We start from the raw sequence: 17942 nt of genomic DNA, 5'->3' as shown, positions 1-17942 counted from the left end.
GCTTCGGAGCTCATTAACTGTTTAATAATTGTAAACAAAGCCGCCAAAGATTGAGAAAAGATTTACATACAGGTTCGTAAGTGCTTGCATAACTGCTTCGTGAATCTGGCCCCTACACCCGTACGAATTTCAGGTTTTCTCCAGGCGATGAGCCACAATAACGTGGCTGAAGTATGTTGACCATACCACACACTAGAAGCTGAAGGGACGACGACGTTTCGGTCCGTCCTGGACCATTCTCAAGTCGATCGACTTGAGAATGGTCCAGGACGGACCGAAACGTCGTCGTCCCTTCAGCTTCTAGTGTGTGGTCTGGTCAACATACTTCAGGTTTTCTCACCAATATAAGCGTACTGGTCCCGGGTAATGAGAGCGTAGAGCCTGAGGGAGGCGGAGGTGACCCTCTCTCGGCGGGGAACAGTCACGTTGAAGAGCAGTGTGTGTACACGGACCCCGCTGCCTCTGGCTGCGTCCCCTGCGCTGCCTCGTGCTGCGTCGCCTCCACCTTCCACCCTCGCCTCTCCTCCCTTGTGTGATGACTCTGTAAAGCACAAGTTGTAGCAATGACGTGGTTAGGTTTCAACTGACGGTGGAACGAGCTATATAATATTTTACCATAAAATGCTAAAGAGGCCACGACGACCTTAGCATTCACAAAGATCCCGCCAAACACACAGCGAAACTACGACGTTGCTACAACGTTCGAACAAGATAATAACACCTAACAAGTTATAAGAACCAATGTAACAAGTTGTAACAACGTTCTAATACGTCAAAAACACGTTAAGCCAAGATGTAACAACTTTATTACAAGTTGTAACAAGCGGAAAATAGGGTCAGTTACGGTTTGAGTTTCCAGGGATAGTCTTTCCAGGGATAGTCTTTCCAGACTATTCCAGGGATAGTCTTTTACCCTTCAAAGTCTTTGAAGGGTAAACCTTCACTAATGTGGTTTACCCCTACCTCTTAGAAGAGCCCCAAGTCTTGGAACCCCTTTTGATTTACCCCTTTGATTAAATCCCTAGAAGGGATTTAATCAAAGGGGTAAATCAAAAGGAATTCCAAGACTCGGGGCTCTTCTAAATAAACACGCATGTAAATCTATAAATCCAATGACTAGCATATAATCATGGTACAGCTACTCTTAATTGTGTATGTCTCATTAAATATGACTGCATATTCTGTATTTACTATCTTCTCATTTAGGGCTTCTATCCCTCTATTTTCCTAGCATCAGGGCTTAGCCGAAAGAGGAGTTCTCCAAAACTCATTTTCGTATTTCAAGGTGAAGAAAAAAAAGTGAATTACTATAGAATGTATTACACTTATTTATACAATTTGCACAACGTTTCGAACCTCCATGGTTCATTCTCAAGTGAAGAGAAATTACAAAACTCGTTGATTTATACCCGTACGGGATCAGGTGATAAGACAAATACAATAAAGGTAAAAACAAGGGGGGATACATAGGGGATAAATGGGGGACGAAGCACATACAAAGATTAATCAGGTGTAATTGGCCTGTTATGTATAGAACACATTAGTGAATACATGTCATGGAGTACTGTACTGGCCTAATGATCTGACAGGAGGAAAGTAGGCAGTACTCTAGGTAGCGAGCACCAATTTCTTAAACACTAAACATTAGCTCAAAATGAAGTAACTTATTATATTTGGATATCTGGACATTATTATAACTCCACAAACTTGCACAGTATTCACCAGCAACATGTTTCACAGCCTAGTTTTTAGTACTGAATACAGTCTTTTCATACCCTAGAGGTTGACCAGACCACACACTAGAAGGTGAAGGGACGACGACGTTTCGGTCCGTCCTGGACCATTCAAGTCGATTGTGAGAACTTTAGAATGGTTCTCAAGTTCCTGGGCCGACTTGAGAATGGTCCAGGACGGACCGAAACGTCGTCGTCCCTTCACTTTCTAGTGTGTGGTCAACATACTTTAGCCACGTTATTGTGACTCCTCGCCTACACCCTAGAGGGCCTGGGTTCGAACCCTGGGCAGGATGGATCCCACCCTGCTGGACGGTGGAGCGACCGTGTTGCTTCCTGCAGGTCGACTTTCAACCCCCGACCAGCCCGTCCTCCTAAGGTTCCCAGCGTCAAGAAACTGTCGTACTAAAGTGGCCCTTATTCTACCCTACCAGAGGACCCAAAACAGAAAACAAGGTATGTCAGATTGGCGAGCCGCTACCATTTTCTACTACGACAATTTTTGACTTGGGGTAGAATAGAAATTCCTTTGATATATATCAGCATACTGTGCACATTTAGCCATTGGTTAGGTTAGGTGTATAGGTTCTGTTGGCGATTATTTGCAGTATGTGGGTGAGGCATTTACAGTGTTCGGCTTCGAACAGAGGTTGTCAGCTTAGCACTTGTTGGAGAAGTGTTCGAACGTAATCAGTTGTGGGGTCGTACATCAGCCCACTGTACATCAGGTCGTACTCACCTCTAAACAAAGGCCCAAAGTCCATTCCATGCCCCCGCCATGGAATGCTGTAAATGCTTCACCCACGTACTACAAATACAAATAATCGCCAACAGAACCTAAACACCTAACTTAACCAATGCCTATATATGCACAATATGCTAATATATTATAATAAATTATACTTGAGAAAATTCCCGTTTTGAATGAACAGCATGTAAACATTTATGAATGCGTCTGTGGGGTCGACCGCTGGATGTAATGGACTCGAGTCGAGGACGGGTTGGTTTTTCATTCATAACACAGGGGGCTTTGGCGGGTGCATGGAATGGACTTTGGGCCTTTGTTTATGAGGACTGGCTACACTATCAGGTATTCCTGGGACAAGGCAACCCGGAGTGAAAGGCGTGTTGGTTGACGCGCAGTATATATCTGAATCCATTGCTTCGGTCAGACCAAAATAATGTTTTCCTCTGAACGTCGCCCATTCATGAACATCGGCCAAATATTCTTTAATCCAGCCGTCATTTCCCTGCTCATCAATGAAAAGCACTTTACACGTGACAGATGATTACGTTCACACACACATACACACACACACACACACACACACACACACACACAACACACACACAACACACACAGTGGTTGACAAATGGAATGCATTGGCAGTGATGTGGTGGAGGCTGACTCCATATACAGTTTCAAGTGTAGATATGATAGAGCCCAATAGGCTCAAGAATCTGTACACCTGTTGATTGACGGTTGAGAAGCGGGACCAAAGAGCCAGAGCTCAACCCCCGCAAACACAACTAGGTGAGTACACACACATAAAGCTATTTTTGTAAATCTAGTTGATTTTAAATAAAGGAAAAGAAAGTAGTTATTAAACTTTATACATCTCTGGTGCGCCCTGGATTACTGTATCCAAGCACAAACCTCATCTTCAAAAATACAGCTGTATTGAAGAAAGTTGAATACCGTTCAAATTCCCTCTAGGATACCTTTGACAAGCCGCCTGCTTCCTGTCCTCAGAGGCCACTAGTGTTAGTTGCCATCATGTAAATAACATGACAATTGCATTTCTTCATATACATACTAAAATAAAATTAATAAAGACAGTTACAAGGTCAAAATTAAATAAAATAAGGCACTGAAATATTTACAAAGGGCCACACCAACAAAGGTAACACCAGCAACAATATAAAACACATATGTCAGTCTGAGAGTGCACAGGAGTGAAGGAGGACTGTCAGGGAGAGAGCAGAGTGTCATTCAGTGGTGGATACGGTGAGGCAGCTGTCACTCTGCCGTCTGGGAGCTGTCAGTCACGTGCATGATGAGGCGTCTTGCATACCAACGCCACCCACCACCACCACAACCACCCACCACCACAACCACCCACCACCACAGCCACCCACCACCACAACCACCCACCACCACCACAACCACCCACCACAACCACCCACCACAACCACCCACCACAACCACCCACCACCACCACAGCCATCCACTTGCATCAAGCCATCCACCACCACCACCACAGACCTGCATGAAGCGAGACCGTCGCTCTACCGTCCAGCCCAAGTGATTGGGCCCCTAACACCGACTAAATAAATGCGAGGAATTCAAAAAATCAATACTAGCTTCACTATCAACACACATCGTAGACAATACTAACAGTTGCATTGGCCACGCACCAACAGCAACAGTTTCGTCGACTAGGAAACACCAAACACCTTATTTACTCACTGACTTCGGTTTCACAGATTGTCATATTATAATATAAACTATCCGAATCCTTGTTGACCAGACCACACACTAGAAGGTGAAGGGACGACGACGTTTCGGTCCGTCCTGGACCATTCTCAAGTTGATTGTACAATCTACTTGAGAATGATCCAGGACGGACCGAAACGTCGTCGTCCCTTCACCTTCTAGTGTGTGGTCTGGTCAACATACTTTAGCCACGTTATTGTGACTATCCGAATCCTTCATGGTATATTTAGATGTTAACATAATGATCACTTATAGTCATCACCGACACTCATTATCAGAATTCAACATTACCCACCGTATATAGTGGCCCCTTAACGCACACAGTACCGTGACCCCCCACACCATTGACTGTCTATCAGGATTGGTCAGTCTTGGTGTACACACGGGAGACATCTCCTGTCACGCAGGGTGCAGTCGCATCTCCACAGATCTCCAGTATCAGCTCTTGATACTGGTAATGGCTCAAAAGGCCCGTAACGAGTGGAGTACCTCAAGGATCGGTACTGGGACCAGTTCTATTTCTAATATACGTGAACGACATGTCTACAGGAGTCGAGTCCTATATGTCGATGTTCGCGGATGACGCGAAATTAATGAGACGAGTTGTGACAGAAGAGGATTGTAGGATACTCCAAGAGATACTCACCCTGTAGTCTCTATCTTCATCCGTCTTGATTCTTCTCATAATTTTTGCATCAATAAACATTGAGAGGAACCAGTCTATACACTCCGGAAGATCGTGTGTGTGTGTGTGTGTGTGTGTGTGTGTGTGTGTGTGTGTGTGTGTGTGTGTGTGTGTACTCACCTAATTGTACTCACCTAATTGTGCTTGCGGGGGTTGAGCTCTGGCTCTTTGGTCCCGCCTCTCAACCGTCAATCAACTGGTGTACAGATTCCTGAGCCTACTGGGCTCTATCATATCTACATTTGAAACTGTGAATGGAGTCAGCCTCCACCACATCACTTCCTAATGCATTCCATTTGCTAACTACTCTGACACTGAAAAAGTTCTTTCTAACGTCTCTGTGGCTCATTTGGGTACTCAGCTTCCACCTGTGTCCCCTTGTTCGCGTCCCACCAGTGTTGAAAAGTTCGTCCTTGTTTACCCGGTCGATTCCCCTGAGGATTTTGTAGGTTGTGATCATGTCCCCCCTTACTCTTCTGTCTTCCAGTGTCGTGAGGTGCATTTCCCGCAGCCTTTCCTCATAACTCATGCCTCTTAGTTCTGGGACTAGTCTAGTAGCATACCTTTGGACTTTGTGTGTGTGTGTGTGTGTGTGTGTGTGTGTGTGTAAGAAAATAGGTCGGGACTCGATATATTCCACAACCCAGGACGGGGTCAAAAAGCTAACAGCTTGACCCTGAAGACACAAATATGTGAATACACACCAAAATTAATATTATACAGGAAGTAGGGGAACGTCCTTGGCTGGGGTATATATGTATCACCCCCACAAGGTCGCCTCGTGGGGACCTGATGGAACGCAAGCCTATCACTCGAAATAAAAAAAAAAATAAAAAAAATAAAAAATAAAAAAAACTCGCTCTCTCGAGTGCAGTTTTTCCATTCGGTCAAGCATAGACCTATTCTGGTTGAACGGATATCTAAATTTAATCATTTATCTACGGCAAACATTAAGATAAATCTACAATTTAAAACGTAAATTATTTTGGCTTTCTATAATGTATTATTATTATCGTCTTAAGTAGAATATAATTTTTTAATTAGATGTTTGATTTGATGGTTTAAATAATTTTATGATGTGGGGGCAAACTAGTTGACCACTCTAGATATTGGAGAGAGAACTCTACAAACGCCTCCAAATGATACCTGATCGTCCAGCCTGTAAGTCAGGCTGTGAGCAACCACGTTCAGCAGCCTGGTCAGAGACCGGGCCCCCGGTGACAATGATCCTCGAAATGAGGCCGCGGATTTTTTCGTCTGAGAGAATACGAAACTGTAGATTGATACAAGCCTTAGAGGAGGACTAGATCCTCCTCATAGGTTCGTGATAGCGCCGCCTGCTCTCATAGGTCCTGACAAGGTATCCACTCGCTCACTCTTAGCGAATAGCTGGTATTCTAACTGGTAAAATGTAATGTATTGTCATGATAGGCTGGGTTTAGTTATGTCGAGTTGGAGTTGCTACAGTAAGCCTAGGTTGGATTAGATTTTAAATTTAGATTTGGTGTAAATTTTAAATTTAGATTTGGTGTAGTCCCTACAAAATACTTTTGTAGGGAGTATACAAAATGTCCTGTATTTAACCTGCACAGGAACTTGGAGAACTACGCCGGGAACCCTAATGGGATTTTTTGCTGTATATAAAAAAAAAAGGTGTAGTGAACTCAACCCAGCCTAGCCACGTGATATAATTCCAGTCTAAGCAGGCGATATGGAAACTACATTCTTAACCATTATGTAGGAGCTATGAGTGAAACGTCTAGGTAAGATTTAAACATTGCCCTTGTCTTAAAGCCCACCTGGAAGCTGAAGTAGTCACCTTCCACTGCTGAATAATTTAACGTCAAAAAACATAATTCGGTGAATTGATTGACTTTGAAAGTTGCGTAACTAGCTGAATAAATCTAACACCGAGTCATAATTCTAATATACTACCAATAAGGATACAAAGGAACTAGTAAGCATGTAATATCAACAACAGCGCTAAATGTCTGTAGTAATAATAATAGTAATATAGTCAATTGTGGAGAGAGGCCAGGTGGTATGGCAGCGCTGCGGTTGCCAGATACCTGCCAGTCATCAGTAGTCAGAGGAGCAGCAGCGCGCGCAAGCTACTTGATTCAATGACCCACCTCACCTCTCCGCGAATAACAATGGATCGAGTCTCCTTCAATTGTCTGACGTGTGTGTGTTGCAGTAAACAGGATTATGAGAGGCGCAAAGTACAAAAGACTAACGGTAAAGCTCGCCTCGATAACACTTTACAAAGTTACAATACTCTGGTGGATAGCCTAGGTGAGGTTAGCACGTCTGTGTGTACTCTGTGTGTAGCTACACCTAAGTGTAGTTACAGGATGAGAGCTACGCTCGTGGTGTCCCGTCTTCCCAGCACTCTTTGTCATATAACGCTTTGAAACTACTGACGGTCTTGGCCTCCACCACCTTCTCACCTAACTTGTTCCAACCGTCTACCACTCTGTTTACGAAAGTGAATTTTCTTATATTTCTTCGGCATCTGTGTTTAGCTAGTTTAAATCTATGACCTCTTGTTCTTAAAGTTCCATGACCTCTTTGAAAGCCACACACACACACACGTACGTGTGTGTGTGTGTGTGAAGGAGATTTTAACACTATTATATTATTAATAAACACCGAGAACTCTATCACCCGACCAGAATTCGAACCCATGATGGCCAGAATCACCCCCAAATGTACACCAGATGATTGATTGATTGATGAAGATTAAGCCACCCAAAAGGTGGCACGGGCATGAATAGCCCGTAAGTGGAGGCTCTTTTGAGCCATTACCAGTATCAATAGATGATACTGGAGATCTGTGGAGGTGCGACTGCACCCTGCGTGACGGGAGATGTCTCCCCAGTTTGACTTCTCGCCCCCCTGACTGTTACACTCTGGCTCCTGTCTGTTAGGTTAATTCTTTTCCCAAGCAAGGGCTTTTCCGCTTACTCTCGCCTGCCTCTCAAGTTTGAATAGCAGTCTCCTGTACAGTACTGTGTCAAAGGCTTTTTGGCAGTCCAGAAATATGCAGTCTGCCCAGCCTTCTCTGTCCTGCTTTATTCTTGTTACTTTATCATAAAATTCCAGAAGTTTTTTAGACATGATTTCCCCTTCTCTGAACCCATGTTGGTGTTTGTTTACATACTAAATGTTCTTTTGGTGAGTAACCAATTTTAACTTTATTATTCTTTCAAGTATTGTACAGGGGACTTGTGTCAGTTATACTAGCCTATAGTTAAGTGCCTCTTCCCAATCTCCGTTTTATGAAAATTGTTACCCCATTTGCCTTCTTCCAGCAACCGGACAAATCTCCCTTCGTGACTCATTATAGATCCTTGCTAGAGGCACGCTGAGGGCCTGCGCTGCCTCTTTTAGTATCCACGGTGATACATTGTCTGGTCCAACTGCTTTAGTGTCATCCAGTGTTGTTAGCTGTTTCATTACCACCTCTGTTGTCACTTGTACAGTTGTTAGTCTCTCATCTTGGGTGATCCTCTCTACTAACAATGGGAGCCGAGCTCGGTTGTGAATACTCCATGGAAACTGGCATTTAGTACCTCGCAGATGTCCTTGTCGCTTTCTGTTTTCCATAGTCTTGACAATTGGTCGTTCACTGTGTGTGTGTGTGTGTGTGTGTGTGTGTGTGTGTGTGTGTGTGTGTGTTTACATCATCCGGACGTGCTTTCAACATGTTTTAAACTATTAACGCCCCGCATTTCAAGCATATTGGCAGTCTATCATTCCCCTTCTTTATGGAGAGAGTGGCGGAGGCTGTGGCGGGGTGATGTGGCGGAGGCTGTGGCGGGCTGATGAGGGAGTGTTGGAGGAGGAAGAGGACCTTGGTGGTGGGTGGGCAGCACCCAGGTGGTGGAGGGCCTGCTGCAGCATGACAAGGAGGCAGGCGGGTCATCACTATGCTCCACCATCAACGAGGGGGCTAACACCTGCTCTAATCTAGTCTATACTCCACACCCGGCACCACTTCATTTCCCTTTGTATCCAGCCGCGTTACAGTACACATCCATGTACATATATATATATATATATATATATATACTGGGATTGTTAGATACGTGTGTGGTGAGGATGGTGACGTGTTCGGTAGTCGTGGAGCAACATGGTGGTGATAGTGGTTACTTTATCTGTCTTATCCTACCGACACCCACCACCTACACCCTCCACATCTAGCCATCATCCACTAGTTATCATCGCCATTCTAACCTCCACTTGCTTACCATCACTAATTACCACTATCCCCACCACCTCCCCTCTCCATCTTCCCCAACACCTCCCCCATCTTCCCCAACACCTCCCCCATCTTCCCCAACACCTCCCCCATCTTCCCCAACACCTCCCCCATCTTCCCCAACACCTCCCCCATCTTCCCCCAACACCTCCCCATCTTCCCCCAACACCTCCCCCATCTTCCCCAACACCTCCCCCATCTTCCCCAACACCTCCCCATCTTCCCCAACACCTCCCCCATCTTCCCCAACACCTCCCCCATCTTCCCCAACACCTCCCCCATCTTCCCCAACACCTCCCCCATCTTCCCCCAACACCTCCCCATCTTCCCCAACACCTCCCCCATCTTCTCCAACACCTCCCCATCTTCCCCAACACCTCCCCCATCTTCCCCAACACCTCCCCCATCTTCCCCAACACCTCCCCCATCTTCCCCCAACACCTCCCCATCTTCCCCCAACACCTCCCCATCTTCCCCAACACCTCCCCCATCTTCCCCAACACCTTCCCCATCTTCCCCAACACCTTCCCCATCTTCCCCAACACCTCCCCATCTTCCCCAACACCTCCCCATCTTCCCCAACACCTTCAAGGACGTATGTGGTCTCTACCTCACACTATAACTAGTGAGGAAGCAGTTAAGAGTTAAGAGTGACCGTCATGCATGCCGCACAGCTTCGTGTACGCCTCACAAGCCTGGTAAGAGTGAATTTGTGACCGATGACACGAAAAGTCCGAAAGGGGTAGTTCCAAGTAATTATTTGCGGAGTGTGGCAGTTAGGGAGCGGGGAGGAGGAAGTGGTGGTTAGTGCTGGTGTTGTCTGTGGCCGTCGGCTGGGTGTAGGTAGCCTGAATACGAAATAAATATACTTAAAGAGAGCCGGAAAACTGTAGCAGTAATTTCATTCACGCGCACGCACGCACGCACCACCACTGGGGATACCATGAGAGTACCTCATCCTGTTGGTATACTTAGGTAATCTCTCTCTCACTCACACACACACACACACACACACACACACACACACACACACACACACACACACACACACACACACACACACACACACACACACAGGGGGGGGGGGCTGGTGGCTGAGTGGACAGTGCTTTAGACTCATGGTCCGAGGGACGTGGGTTCGATCCCCGCAGCCAGCGGAATGTTACTGTTACCTAGCAGTAAATAGGTACCTGAGAGTTAGACAGCTGCTACGGGCTGCTTCCTGTATGTGTGTGTGCGCAAAAAAATAGTAGTTTGTAACAGTTGAGAGGCGGGCCGAAATAGCAGAGCTCAACCCCCGCAAGCACAACTAGGTGAACACACACACACACGCGCGCACACACACACACACGCGCACACACACACACGCGCGCACACACACCACACACACACACACACACACACACACACACACACACACACACACACACACACACACACACACACACACACACACACACACACACCTGCATTACACTGCATCTTACAAGTGGAGTTGCTGCATATTTCCTGGTATAAAAACTCTTGTTTGGTTCTTATCCTCATCAGTGTTGACAGAGGCAGGAAGGAGTGAGTCGCCGCACCAGACGCCAATAACACCTGCCTCCCTCCCCCCCCCCCCCACACACAAAGAACACAAACAAGTCACATGTAAACACCCAGTTAATGCAAACCGGCCACATAAACAATGGCAAAAAATCTCGTTACCCCCCCCCCCCTCTCCCCCCCTTTTGTTTAGCAGTGAAAACCCACTTTCTGCGCTGCGATAGGCTTCTAGACGACCATCTTCGCGTCCCGTGAAAGATCTTCGTTATGTTACTGCGTTGTAACCGCCGGTTATGGGGCGAGGAGCCGGTTGGGGCCGCTATTGTCCATCTGTCCGGATACCCTGAGACACCCTTAATAACGGTATACATCTTATTCACAGTGGACCCCAACGTGAATATTGCGGTGGTTTAGGAGAATTAAAACCGGCCGGAATATTGCCGGTTCCTGGTAATGTGAAATATCTGTTCCGTAAGGGTAGCGTAGGTTTTTTTTTTTTTTTTTTTTTTTTTAGGCCTAAATTTTTTTTGTTTACAATGTGGGGAATCTAGAATGTTGTCCAGTGGTTAGCGCAGTCGATTCACAAGCTACTGGATCCGGGTTCGATTCCGGTCAGGACGAGACGTTAGGACGCGCTTCCTCACTCCTAATGACTTCACCTAGCAATAAATAGGTGAATACCTGGGGGCCAGATTCACGAAGCAGTTACGCAAGCACTTACGAACCTGTATGTCCATCTTTTCTCAATCTTTAGCGGCTTTGTTTACGATTATTAAACAGTTAATGAGCTCCGAAGCACCAGGAGGCTGTTTATAACAATAACAACAGTTGATTGGGAAGTTTTCATGCTTGTAAACTGTCTAATAAATGCAACCAAAGCCGTCAAAGATCGAGGAAAGATGTTCACGTTCGTAAGTGCTTGCGTAACTGCTTCGTGAATCTGGCCCCCTGGGATTCAAAATAATAACAGTACTGATGATTCAATTATTTATAAGGGGGGGGGTGTTAGCATCTTGGAGAGAGTGTGTGGTTGTTGGTCTTAAGGAACCACAAGACTTGCCTGAACCTTTTATTACACAAAGATGCGACTCACTCCATAAGACAAACAACCAACGATGAGCCGAGACGTTGTGTCTAACAGGTGAGATGAACTTTAAGACGCTGGATATAGAAGAGAAAATGTGTGACGTCAAAGGAGGCAGGCGGAGGGTAATTAGCAGTCAACGCGTCGTCAAACTTCACCAGCAGCAGCAGCCTCCTGTTCCCTGCCACCTGGTGCAGCAGCAGCCTCCTGTTCCCTGCCACCTGGTGCAGCAGCAGCCTCCTGTTCCCTGCCACCTGGTGCAGCAGCAGCCTCCTGTTCCCTGCCACCTGGTGCAGCAGCAGCCTCCTGTTCCCTGCCACCTGGTGCAGCAGCAGCCTCCTGTTCCCTGCCACCTGGTGCAGCAGCAGCCTCCTGTTCCCTGCCACCTGGTGCAGCAGCAGCCTCCTGTTCCCTGCCACCTGGTGCAGCAGCAGCCTCCTGTTCCCTGCCACCTGGTGCAGCAGCAGCCTCCTGTTCCCTGCCACCTGATGCAGCAGCAGCCTCCTGTTCCCTGCCACCTGGTGCAGCAGGAGCTTCCTGTTCTCTGCCACCTGGTGCAGCAGCAGCCTCCTGTTCCCTGCCACCTGGTGCAGCAGGAGCTTCCTGTTCTCTGCCACCTGGTGCAGCAGCAGCCTCCTGTTCCCTGCCACCTGGTGCAGCACCATAAGCAACAAACAGCTGAACAGCAGAACAGTAGCAGAAACAGCAGCAACATTATCAGCAGAGCCACAGTACTTCAGGTGATAGTAAATAGTTTACTCTTACTAAATGAGAAACATGATTATGGCAGTGAGAAAAAGTTACTTTTTGAACAAAGGAGTCAAGATGGGTGTCAAGGAGAGTGTGGAGTCTAAGGTGGCAAGGTTGCAACACAAGCTTCACGTCAAAGAAAGTGTTGAATTTAGGCTGATCCCCATACAGCCAATGTGCGTCCCGTACCCTAGACCATTCCCCCTGCAAATTTGGATGAAGCTAGCCCCGAGCGTCTGGCCTCCAACTTTGGACATACTGTGTGTGTTGTACTCGCCTAGTTGTGCGCTTGCGGGGGTTGAACTCTGGCTCTTTGGTTCCGCCTCTCAACTGTCAATCAACTGGTGTACAGATTCCCGAGCCTACTGGGATCTATCATATCTATTTTTGAAACTGTGTATGGAGTCAGCCTCCACCACATCACTGCCTAATGCATTCCATTTGTTAACTACTCTGACACTGAACAAATTCCTTCTAATGTCTCTGTGGCTCATCTGGGTACTAAGTTTCCACCTGTGTCCCCTTGTTCGTGTCCCACCCGTGCCAAAGAGTTTGTCTTTGTCCACCCTGTCAATTCCCCTGAGAATTTTGTAGGTGGTTATCATGTCTCCCCTTACTCTTCTGTCTTTCAGGGACGTGAGGTTTAGTTCCCGTCCCTATGTGTGAGTGTGTAGGCGTTATGAGAGAGACAGACAGAGACAGAGAGAAAATTATGTTTACAAGCCTTCATTACCTAACTTGCTATATAATCCCCAACAGAAAGGCAGGTCTCCTGAAACCTTGATTAATATTGGCCATGTTAATATTACATGTGTGGGAACATTCAGTGACGATATAGGCGACAATGTTGACCTCAACACGCGACACTGATCGCCAGCCCACAAGACTTTTGTATACACTGAAGCATGACAGCATGTTGTGTTGCATGCTGTGTTGAGCACATGTTGCTGGGCCAGCCCTGGAAACACAAACCGAAACTCTCTATTTTCCGCTTGTTACAACTTGTAATAAAGTTGTTACATCTTGGCTTAACGTGTTTATGACGTATTAGAACGTTGTTACAACTTGCTATATTGGTTGTTATAACTGGTTAAGAGGTGTTAAAACTTGTTCGAACGTTGTACCAATGTCGTAGTTTCGGTGTATGTTTGTCGGGCGGCCCCCACCTCCAGGGCCAGCAGGAGAGCGTCTCCGTCAGTAGCAGCGACCACAGTACTGGGGAAGCGAAGTTAAGATAATAGGGACGGGGCCGGTGGGGGTCGTTTGTAATGTGACGAAGGCTGCTCAGAGCCGCACTCCAGCATGGACATTGGTCTTAATGAGCTGAAATCGAACAAATGATAGGTTTCTCCATTTCCAATCCCCTCCCTCTACCCGACCCCTGTCTCGTCCGGGTGAGACGGGCACCGACGAGACGGGTCCCAGCACACCGGACAGCACTTGAAGACGGTAAACATCTCTCCGATCCCGCCACGTAAAATACCTGCCCAACAGAACTGTCTTCGTCAGCAGACTGATCCGTTGGTCAGCTGCTGATGCCCATCACCCGCCATCATAGTTCGTTCTCTCTCTCTCTCTCTCTCTCTCTCTCTCCCTCTCTCTCTCTCTCTCTCTCTCTCTCATCGCTAATAATCATTCCAAGTTAAATATGAGAGAATGAGTAAAAGAAGGTTCTGAAAACAGGTAAATTACATGAATCTTGTATCGGAGCATCATCGTGGAAAACCAGCAGAGGAAAATCCTACTTGTCCAACAACAATTATAGTTCTATGAGAAGAGGGATTTGGGTAGGCTGCATTTTCCTGGATTGCCAGAAACCTTTTGTCACGGTTTTTCATGAGATTCACATCTAATTGTAAAAAAACAGGTTGGTATATGAGGGAGATGACATCACCTACAGTGGGTGATGTCATCTACAGCACCTCGTACCATACTCATGACATCATGTACCAGCACACACACGAAACTCATGATGTCATCTACTATCTCCCCTCCGCACAATAAATGAGATTTACACAAGTGTGGAAGTCGAACTTGCATATAAATATTTTAATGTAAACTATATATGCATTTTGGCCACACAAAGTTGTTTTAACTCAGAGTGTTGGAATCTCAAGTGCCTTTTTTAGGTGTTTCTCCGGTACTGGAAAGAACTGTGTGCGTGTATATACGAGTTACCTAAACTACGTCCCCCACACACACACCCCCAAAGGCAACACCACAAGCTTGTTCCCCCTTAATCACAACCTCCAACACACACACACACACACACACACACACACACACACACACACACACACACACACACACACACACACCAAATGAGCTACAGAGGTTTTAGAAAGAACTTTTTTAGTGTCAGAGTGGTTGACAAATGGAATGCATTAGGCAGTGATGTGGTGGAGGCTGACTCCATACACAGTTTCAAGTGTAGATATGATAAGAGCCTAATAGGCTCAGGAATCTGTACACCTGTTGATTGGCAGTTGAGAGGCGGGACCAAAGAGCCAGAGCTCAACCCCCGCAAACACAACTAGGTGAGTACAACTAGGTGAGCACACACACCAACTAGGTGAGTACACACACACACACACACACACACACACACACACACACACACACAAGAGTGCAGCAGAAGACCTGGACGGACCAACACTCACCAGTCTACTCACACAAAAATCTCTCACACACTTCGCAAGATAAAATAGTCATGTTTTTTGCCAACTCTTCATAATTAACATACTGGCCCATTGTCTCTGCTGCCACTCTTCCTCTCGTCGTCTTTTTAAATAGTTGACGTAGTAGTAGTAGTAGAAAGTACGACTTGGATAGTCAATAGTAGTAATGGTATAGGAAATGGTAAGTCATTGTAGGAGCAGTATTGGTAGTAACGGTAGCTGCTAGCGTTAGTAGTTGTGGTAGTGGTAAGGATTATATTAAGAATCAATCCACAGATGGCGTTGTATATTATGCTGTGTAAAATATAACCTATCCTAACTCAGCCTTAAGTATGCTAGGATAGGTTAGATTAGTGCTAGACAGATTTATTTATTTATATACAAGAAGTTACATTATGGATTAACAGAGAATATAGAAAATAAATTTAACATTCCTGTAAAGCCACTAGCACGCATAGCGTTTCGGACAACAAATTTTTTTTTATAAATTAACAGTAAAATTGATAAAAAAATGTTATCAGGTATTTTACAGATGGAAAAACTGTACCGATAACAGTACAGAAAATCTTTACAGATAGAAAACAGATATAGAGAGAGACAAAGAGCGAAAGAATCGTCACTCTAGACAATTAGTAAACATAGTGTACCTTGAAGCCGATGTTGGCTTGAAGGTTTCATCTGGGTGATAAATAGATCGAGATAATTCACTGAATATATTAAGCCCCCCCTACAAATTCCGATCTCTATCCACTCGCATAGAAAACGTGTGACGCTGGACCATAACGGGTGTTGTAGGCTATTATGTTTCAACATTATATATATATATTCTATGTTTGGATAAACGACTTGTTATTGGTATTTATTAAATGATAGTTATAATAAGCTTAGCTGGATGTTTAAAGATATACTAGTTTTTCCTAAATTTTATATACTATGCTGAAAATTGTTTGAGAATGCATTGATTTTTATTCTCTCTCTCTCTCTCTCTCTCTCTCTCTCTCTCTCTCTCTCTCTCTCTCTCTCAAACAAATTTCTTTCTTGCATACCTATGTCTCATTCGTTCCTAAAGCTTTACTACTGAACATGTTATCTTCAATTAGATTATTAATTCCTCCGAGTATCTTGTATGTCGTTATTATGTCCATCTTTTTCTTCTCGCGAGAGTGATCTACAGTGTCCTGAAGACCTCTTTCCCTAGATTCACAAATGGTTACCAATTTCGTTGTAATGATGTTAATACGTCTTGTACTCTTCCTAGATTAAGGGAGCCGGTCGGCCGAGCGGACAGCACACTGAACTTGTGATCCTGTGGCCCCGGGTTCCATCCCAGGCGCCGGAGAGAAACACTGGGCAGAGTTTCTTTCCCCTTATGCCCCTGTTACCTAGCAGTAAAATAGGTACCTGGGTGTTAGTCAGCTGTCACGGGCTGCTTCCTGGGGGTGGAGGCCTGGTCGAGGACCGGGCCGCGGGGACACTAAAAAGCCCCGAAATCATCTCAAGATAACCTCAACATAGATTCTCATTCCATTACATTTTTGTGGGTTGAAGTCGAGTAGCCATTTCCTCGACCACACCTGAAGTTTACTCAAGTAGTCTGATAGCTTAAGCTCACATTTGTTTCATTATTTACATCGAACCTTAAATTAATACATGCGCTTACTCATTTAGGTCAATTTAAGTCCGGAAATGTATAGTCCGAAATACTCTTGTGAACTCCCCATCATATCTTGAGGTTATCTTGAGATGATTTCGGGGCTTTAGTGTCCCCGCGGCCCGGTCCTCGACCAGGCCTCCACCCCCAGGAAGCAGCCCGTGACAGCTGACTAACTCCCAGGTACCTATTTACTGCTAGGTAACAGGGGCATTCAGGGTGAAAGAAACTTTGCCCATTTGTTTCTGCCTCGTGCGGGAATCGAACCCGCGCCACAGAATTACGAGTCCTGCGCGCTATCCACCAGGCTACGAGGCCCATCATTGAGACACCTCCCTCCCCCCCCCCTAACCCTCTTTTCAAGTGTAATAATACTTACGTTCCTTGTGTAAGGTGGTGCTACTTGTGCCACTTACGTTCCTTGTGTAAGGTGGTGCTACTTGTGCCAGGAAGCACATGTTAGCGTGTAGGGACGTGATGGTATAATTTCCGGGTGTGTAAGAACGTTAAGTGGAAGTGTTCAATGTACTCGACTATCCACTAACTCTTATTCCATGGTAGCGGCTCATTCCCAGTCGTGGGACCCGTCACAGCCCGAGGAATATATCACTCCTCCACTGCCTAATGATAGGAGTGACGTCACAGCCCGAGGAATATATCACTCCTCCACTGCCTAATGATAGGAGTGACGTCACAGCCCGAGGAATATATCACTCCTCCACTGCCTAATGATAGGAGTGACGTCACAGCCCGAGGAATATATCACTCCTCCACTGCCTAATGATAGGAGTGACGTCACAGCCCGAGGAATATATCACTCCTCTACTGCCTAATGATAGGAGTGACGTCACAGCCCGAGGAATATATCACTCCTCCACTGCCTAATGATAGGAGTGACGTCACAGCCCGAGGAATATATCACTCCTCCACTGCCTAATGATAGGAGTGACGTCACAGCCCGAGGAATATATCACTCCTCTACTGCCTAATGATAGGAGTGACGTCACAGCCCGAGGAATATATCACTCCTCCACTGCCTAATGATAGGAGTGACG

At 45.9% G+C, this 17942-nt stretch overlaps 1 protein-coding gene across 2 annotated transcripts in view; it reads right to left on the bottom strand.

Annotated features, from left to right (window-relative positions):
• LOC123768454 (bone morphogenetic protein 10) overlaps nt 1-17942 on the bottom strand; it is a 111803-nt gene that overhangs the window by 10700 nt on the left and 83161 nt on the right. For both annotated transcript variants that reach the window (XR_006774091.2, XM_045759006.2), the window contains exon 2: nt 341-541. Coding sequence is in view for 1 of the 2 variants with exons in the window: in XM_045759006.2 (XP_045614962.2) it covers nt 341-541 (201 nt within the window). In the remaining variant the exon portion in view is untranslated. The remainder of the gene's footprint in view (nt 1-340; nt 542-17942) is intronic.

This window comes from Procambarus clarkii, chromosome 35 (assembly GCF_040958095.1).
Source record: "Procambarus clarkii isolate CNS0578487 chromosome 35, FALCON_Pclarkii_2.0, whole genome shotgun sequence".
Taxonomy (NCBI): domain Eukaryota; kingdom Metazoa; phylum Arthropoda; class Malacostraca; order Decapoda; family Cambaridae; genus Procambarus; species Procambarus clarkii.
Note: the sequence above shows the minus strand (reverse complement) of the source record. Positions and strands in the feature narration are given on the sequence as shown.